The 8575-nt window shown below is 36.7% G+C and overlaps 1 protein-coding gene across 1 annotated transcript in view; it reads left to right on the top strand.

Moving 5' to 3' along the window:
- Positions 1-386: 386 nt before the first annotated feature.
- LOC109215580 (salicylic acid-binding protein 2-like) overlaps positions 387-8575 on the top strand; it is a 13484-nt gene continuing 5295 nt past the window's right edge. The window contains exon 1 of the mRNA XM_019379685.1: positions 387-822. Coding sequence (XP_019235230.1) covers positions 454-822 — 369 coding nt within the window. The 5' untranslated portion in view covers positions 387-453. The remainder of the gene's footprint in view (positions 823-8575) is intronic.

The raw sequence follows: 8575 nt of genomic DNA, 5'->3' as shown, positions 1-8575 counted from the left end.
TAGCCCCTGAAATATTGATAAATTTCAACTTCGTCCTCACAATATCTGATTAAGTGCATCTAACCATCAATTGATAAAATGTGCACTTTAGATCCTCTTGTGAATTTTTACAAATTTAACGAACTATCAACTATTAAATCATTTAATTTCCCATTTCTTATTTTGAATTGTGTAATTCTATAATTAAGGATAACATAGTTCTAAAAAAAATGCCTTGCATATTTCCTATGTAAGTGACAAAACACACGCTATCTTTTTATTTTGTCAATTCAAGGTTAAATATGCTTAACGAAACATCACAAAGATCATAATTAAATTTTTACAATAATTGAGGGATCAGAAGTGCAATTATTCAAGAATTTAAATTTTCAGAATTTATGGCTAACTGATCATTTTGACCCTCTACTTTCACTATAAATATCTCGCAATAATTGGGGAGTGTCACCTGAAAAAATGGAAAAGGGCAAGAATCATCACTTTGTGCTAGTTCATGGAGCTTGTCACGGTGCATGGTGTTGGTATAAAGTGGTGACAATTCTTAGAGCTGAAGGTCACAAAGTTAGTGTTCTTGACATGGCTGCTTCTGGAATTCATCCAAAACGTACTGAAGAGCTCAATTCCATGGCTGAATACAACGAACCCTTGATAGAATTCTTGGCTAATTTGCCACAAGAAGAAAGAGTTGTCTTAGTAGGTCATAGTATGGGTGGCATCAACATATCGCTTGCGATGGAAATGTTCCCTCAGAAGATTTGTGTTGCTGTTTTTGTCACTGCTTTCATGCCTGGTCCTAACCTTGACATTGTTGCCATTAGCCAACAGGTTTGACAACGAAATTAACTTCTATACAGTAGACCACTCAAATTTTTTTATGCTATCAGTGTATTTAACCTGTTATATATATAGTAGATAGATTACTTTATTTTTCCACGTTACTAATATTTTTTGTAGATATTTATATATAATTATTTTCTTATATGACATGATGTTTTTGTGTTCCACCTATTATAGCAGATTACCTATCTAATATTTTAGGTTACTAATATATAATTCATTTCTGTAGAAAATGTATATAGTACTAATATTACCATAGTGTAAACTTATTAGTATCTTTATGCCATCAGATCGCACAAAAAATAACTATTAAAATGCATAGAAAGTAAATTAGTAACATGATAAAGTAAAGTAGTGTATCTATAGCACACTACATGTTGATGATACTTAGGGATGACAATTTGAGCTCAAGCCCATTTGATCAGTCCAACCTATCCAAAATTGGGCCTGATCATTGACCCGTTCGTTCGTTGAACTCAGTCCATCTTGACCCAACTCATTTCAGCCTATTTAAAGTTGGGCAATTTTTTTAGTCCAAATTGATTCATGAGTAATGTCACGCCCCAAAACCAAGGAGCGCGACCGGTGCTCAACCGAGTAAACCCGACTGAGCAAGCCTGTTAGGTTTCATTCTACCCAAACCAATTTATGAATAGATAGGAGATAAATTCTATCAACCATACTGTATAAATATTTCATTAACTTCCATTTTTGTTTTCATTAGCAGTTTGAACCATAATATCCAGAATATTACGATCTTTGTAGATATGATGAAAAACATATTTGCTAAATAACAATAATTCTAGTTTAATTCCAATACCCGACACCACCCGCAACCTATCTATGGATCCTCTAAATACAACTGAAGAGTAATATGGAAATGCCGGTAACAAGGCTCTGGCTATACCTCAAATGAATAATACACAATAAACAAATGACACAGGACCCCGAAATGAAGTGGGAATCACCAAGTTAGCTGGGAGGAACATACCGCTATCTCTGATCGCTGCCACCTACTGTGAAAACATCTGCATCTATTAAAGATGCAGCATCCTCGGCAAAAGGGACGTTAGTACCGTCGAATAGTACTAGTATGTAAAGCTAAAAATCGTCTTTCAAGATAGAATAACTATACAAGGAAAGGAAAGGCACAGAAACGGCAAATTTCAATCAATTATATCCAAATGTGCAATTGAAAGATATTAATTAACTCCTTTCGAATTAGCGAAAGTATTGCATATTTTAGTTTGGGGAGATCTTTAGTACCGATAATACTACAAGTCACGATATCACTGTTCACAATGCCACTGTACTCTTGGTACGGAGTCCGATCTCGGCCCGATCGGCTAAGCCACTTTATTTGAAGGTGTAACCACAATCACATTTTGTATCATAATTTCCAACACGAATTGCCACCATGTGTACGGCGTGACGTCCGATCTCGGCCCGATCGGCTAAGCCATCTTGCCACAGTGCTGTGTGGTTCGACGTATCCATATTTACCAACAATCTCATCCGAATATTCCACAATGCACCCTACACCGGCACGTGTAGTTTCGGGGTTAGGTTATTTCAACCTACCCTTCCTCGGTGACTATCGATCTCGCAAAAATATTATTGTATATGTATTTCTATTATATGGATTTGCACACAAAGGTAACACATATACACATATAGGAATGCAATCATCTCAGAATCTTTCACGTTGTACAAATCTTTATTAACATTTTCAACCTCTCACAATAGCAATATTTCCTTGGCTCTTTGGGCCTTTCACAAGTTTCTCTATTCATGGCACGGTGGCCGTGTTTCACATTCCATACTTTCACTTCTTTTAATTTCAAGGATCATCACCAATTACCAACGTATAACGTATTTCAGAAATCATATATCTCAAGTTCATTAGCAATTGAAACTATAAACACAAACATAACCAATTCAGTTAATTCCTCAGTTCACACTTCATTTCCATCATTTATTTCATAATTCTTGGCATTTGGGCTCATGTTACATTTGGAGTCTTTTCCCCTTTTTATTCGTCCAATAACATCATCTTCCATATTGATGGGAATCAACGCGTAATGAATTTCACACATAATAGAAGGAGCATGTAGGATCATAACATATATATATATATATATATATATATATATATATATATATATATATATATATATATATATCCCCTAGTTCTTTCAATTCATTTCCAAGTATCTTTATAGTCTATAATCGGCTAAACAAACTCAATCAAGGCATTTAGTACACATATGGGCATCTAGGAGTAATAAATTCATCGAGTTTTCCTCGCCCAAATGGGTATGCTAGTCTTCATTTAAATTACGACTCAGAGTCATACCATTTTAATAAGGAATCCATACATTAAACGTCTATTTTTTGATATAAGGCTCTTCGGAATATTCAAGCTTTACGAGTTCATCCGGGATGACCCGGAGGGTGGGAATTAGAAATTTTGAGCCGATTGTACTTAAACTTACAGAAAACATTACGGAATTCCATTTGGACAGATAAAGTTTAGCCAACATACCTGGTTGAGCTTTTTCTAAGTTACTATAATGCACCAACATCTCCAGCAGTAATAATCTATAAGGAGAAAGCGAAAATTAATTAATAATTTAGAAAGATTTCCCATGGTGTAACTCTCTTAGGAATTTCATCAAACACCTAATCATGTGAAATAGACTACAAGGTTCTACAATGGAAATTCCTTCTTCCCTCATCCAATTTCATCAAGAACTACCCAAAATAGTTCATTAATCCCACAAACTACAGCTTAGTGTCACATGCATGGCCTATTTCTAACCCCACAATATATTTTTGAACTCATAATCTCATATATGAAATATTAGAAGTAGGACTTACCCGGAAGATAGTGAGCTAGAGATTAGCATGCTTGATTCTTGAGGGTTTGAGCAAGATTGATGATTAGGAGGCTAGGTTCCCTCTTTCTATCTCTAAAATGCTCTCACCTCTCTCTAGATTTAGTGTAAAATAGTCCCAAATGAAGCCCCAAAGCTTATTTATCAAAGTGGATTCGTATATGAAAATTTCCAAAAATGACCCCCGAAGTCAATTATGTGGTGCAATTATGCTATAGCATAATTGAAATGTGGGCAGCATTCTTGAAGCATAATCATTATGCGATAGCATAATCGACACCATTATCGATTATACTACAGCATAATCAACATGCGACACCATAATGTTTTGCCCGACTTTGCTTCATCATGCGACGCATATGCGGTCCGCATAGTCGTTTTGTGGTCGCAAAATTGGTCGCAAATCCAGCCTTTAGTAATTTGATCATAACTTTGTGTAGGAATGTCCAAATGATGAACGGTTTGAAGCGTTAGAACTCGACTCGAAGACCTTTCATTTGATAGGTTGTTAGTCACATAAAACCTTATATATATTTAGATATGCTCGTTCAAAGTGTGGACTTGTGCGAACTCATTTGGAATTTTAGCCTATTATGAAATTTTCCAATTTGACTTAGACTTAGGCCTCTCCTTAGACCCCACATTACTTATTATAAGACTTATACACTTATTTACTATATCCAATTCATTTACATCATATTATAGCACATAAAATATTATAATTAGCCTACCTGGCACCCCGTAATCCTAAATTACTTAGCAAAATTTTCCGGGGCCTTACATTCTCCCCCGCTTAGGATCATTCATCCTCGAATGAGAGGTAAAGTCCACCCCAAACACCTTAACATAACATATCTCTTTTCTAACCTACCTCAAGTCCCTAAATTTTGACTAACTCCCAAATTTTTCAGAAATTTCGGCAGCATCTCCTTTGTAACTAGGCTTATCCACCTGCCAGAGAACCACCAAAACCATCCTCACAACTCATCCACAACTCGACAAAGCACCACAATGTATATATTCATAACACTAATCTCAGCATTACAAGCACTACATTATCATAATGATACCTGAACATGGACCGCACATTTTAAATCATAACACCTATAAGGTACCTTTCAAATCAAAACTAATTGTTATACAACAAAGAGAAAATATTTTCTTTCCACAACACTTTCGGCCTTCTAGGTGGCCTCCTCGACTTACAGGCTTTGCCATAACACATTCACGGAAACAATCCCAACCCCCAAACTTATCTAACAAGGATGACAGCTAGATATCGCGCATAAACTAACTATCCATTAACTTTACCTTCAATAATTTCCACCGGGATGATGCACAAAGGATCTCCAACTACCTTCTTAGACATAGACGTATGAAAACACAAAATACATGGGGACAACTATGGGGAAACATCATACTCCTAGTGCGGCCTAATGTGAAATGCACTTATGTACCCTTCATTATCAATTCACATAACCTCTTCAGGGGAAAATATTGAGAATAACCTGTTCGCCCTCCTAAATTCTAATTCTCTACACGAACACCCACACTAAACCTTTGATGACCTTCAACGATTACTCTAAGATGTGCTATCATAATTTGACCATAAATTTTCCTATCGAATATATGTGACCATGCTGTGATGCTTCCCATTTGACATGTTTAGACCTTCAATACCTAATAGATTTAATTCAATAAGGAACAACGGAGTTCAAGATTGGGCTGCAATTACTTAGGAATCAATTAAGGTGATGAGCAGAGTATTTCATGAGGTTATATGCTAAGAGACACGAAGATTACTACTAACAATGCTGACATCGTTAACCATTATGACGACATCAATTATCAGACAAATGAATCACAAAGGTAACTAAAGATACGACAACTTGTCTTCTCAGTCAGTATGCCTATGGTATGTGCAGAAACTTGGAAGCATCTAATCTCAACCTTTTACGAGTGAAACCATATAGCGAGGACATCTTACTATGGGGATAAAATCATGTATTGGTTAGAGGGGTTCTAATGGTAACATGATGCTCCGGGGAGAAAGAAAAATAAAACTCGTATCCACCCAGGGAGGTGGAATGCCAAGGATAGCAAAACTCCCCGCACATGACAATGACCTGGTCAATGATTCTAGAAGTCGAGTGTGCAAAGGCATTAGAACCCAATGAGGCAATATAGAATAATCATGGAAGGTTGCAGATGTTCATAATGAGTTCCCCATGGATGTTGGTTTGAGAAGTATCCCGATGCTAATGAAAGATAGGAAAGCATAAGAAGCAGGTGTTATGCTATGATAACCCCCAAAGGTGCATTTAGTCTTAACGAGGAGTCTAGTAAGGGTCCTTATGAGAGAGGAAGTGTTATAGTGACACATAGGAGGACACGTTCTCTCCTAGTTATCGAACAAGTATTGGGAAACTAGCTCAATGAATTCACTAACAGAGAACACCATTAACACATGTTGTGGAGGTGTAAAGAGAGAATAAATATTTGTCATGCGTTTGTCATGCTTCTGCTATATTAATTCCCAACTAAGGTACACGACCATGTCACAGACAACCACAATACTAGGAACAAAGTGAGCTACTTACTACGGGATGTCCCAAGCGGACACGGGGTTATACTGAGATGGCGATACAAGATCTTTCTATGACGGGGATGTAAGGATCTTAGTTTTCAGAGAGACCTTATGCACACAGTGACCATTTCGATTGACATGCACTCATATGATAGGTGTTAAGGCATGCTCTTATGTTACTAGACAGTGAGAAGGTTTCGTAATGATATTTGCAAGAGTAGGGTGACTATTCAAACCATAGAAGCCATATACACCAGTGAGAAGAAGAGTGACTTGAGAAGGATCACAACACTGGGATGCTTTTCATGGAACTTGACACTACATAGGTAAACATTACGACGGTGCATACATAGGTACAAGTGAGCTTATGTTGTCCATTTAAATAGAATGATTTTGTAAGAAATTCATCGAGTATAGTCCCTTGTTGAGAATTTAGGAAAGCAAGTGGGAAGCATTAATCCTAGAGTTACAACTCAATCCAAGGACATAATTATAGAACTTAATTCCACAAGTGAATGTAAATAAGAGAATTGGTGATAGAGTGGATTCACGAATAATACGTCTCATTCAAGGAGTAGGTTCATCCAATGTTTTGTGACTCAACATCTTATTAAGACCATGTCTATGAGCTCTCTTCAATATGGATGTACATATACAACAAGAGTACGTTGGTTGTACTAAGGAGTGACTCACTTGGTGACTTTAGGTTGATAGGGCAATAGCTTAATCGATGCCCCTCGACTCCACATCCCTAACGTACGTTGGTAACATANGGAAAGGAAAGGCACAGAAATGGCAAATTTCAATCGATTCTATCCAAATGTGCAATTGAAACATTTAATTAACTCCTTTCGAATTTGCGAAAGTATTGCATATTTTAGTTTGGGGAGATCTTTTGTACCGATAATACCACAAGTCACGATATCACTGTTCACAATGCCACCGTACTCTTGGTACGGAGTCCGATCTCGGCCCGATCGGCTAAGCCACCTTATTTGAAGGTGTAACCACAATCACATTTGGTATCACAGTTTCCAACACGAAATTACCACCATGTGTGCGGCATGGCATCCGATCTTGGCCCGATCGGCTAAGCCGTCTTACCACAGTGCCGTATGGTTCGACGTATCCATATTTACCAACAATCTGATCCCAATATTCCACAATGCACCCTACACCGGCACGTGTAGTTTCGGGGTTAGGTTATTTCAACCTACCCTACCTTGGTGACTATCGATCTCCCAAAAATATTATTATATATGTACTTCTAATATATGGATTTGCATACAAAGGTAACACATATACACATATAGGAATGCAATCATCTCAGAATCTTTCACGTTGTACAAGTCTTTATTAACATTTCCAACCTCTCACAATAGCAATATTTTCCTTTGCTCTTTGGGCCTTTCACAAGTTTCTCTATTCATGGCACTATGGCCGCGTTTCACATTCCATACTTTCACTTCTTTTAAATTTCAAGGATCATCACCAATTACCAATGTATAACATATTTTAGAAATCATATATCTCAAGTTCATTAGCAAATGAAACTATAAACACAAACACAACCAATTCAGTTAATTCCTCAATTCACATTTTATTTCCATCATTTATTTCATAATTCTTGGCACTTGGGCTCATGTTACATTTGGAGTCTTTTCCCCTTTTTATTCGTTCAATAACATCATCTTCCATATTGACGGGAACCAACACGTAATGAATTGCACACATAATAGAAGGAGCATGTAGGATCATAATTCACATTTTCAAGTAGCATGGTGACATGGTAACACATAGAACAATTAGGGAACAGAAACCTTTCAACATATCACATTAGGTAATCAATTCCATCTGATCAAGTAAGGGACTCGTACCAAGTATTCAAACACCAATGATTTAATTCTAAGAAGAATGGAGTCAGCCATACATACCTCAAAGAGCTTTTATGCAGATTCCACATTTTTGAAGTTATCTCTATAGTCTATCATCGGCTAAACACACTCAATCAAGTCATTTAGTACACATATGGGCATCTAGGAGTAATAAATTCATCGAGTCTTCGTCAACCAAATGGGTATGCTAGTCTTCATTTAAATTACGACTCGGAGTCATACCTATTTTAACTATTTGAAAATTCCATAATATTAAAAACATACTATAATTTTCAATATAAAGGCTACATCTAGAATAAAGTCTAAAGCTTTATGAAGTTTCAATCCGGGGTTGAACCCCGGTAGGGTTCGGGAAAAGTTTA

This window comes from Nicotiana attenuata, unplaced genomic scaffold (genome assembly GCF_001879085.1).
Source record: "Nicotiana attenuata strain UT unplaced genomic scaffold, NIATTr2, whole genome shotgun sequence".
In the NCBI taxonomy this organism is placed as follows: Eukaryota; Viridiplantae; Streptophyta; class Magnoliopsida; order Solanales; family Solanaceae; genus Nicotiana; species Nicotiana attenuata.
Note: the sequence above shows the minus strand (reverse complement) of the source record. Positions and strands in the feature narration are given on the sequence as shown.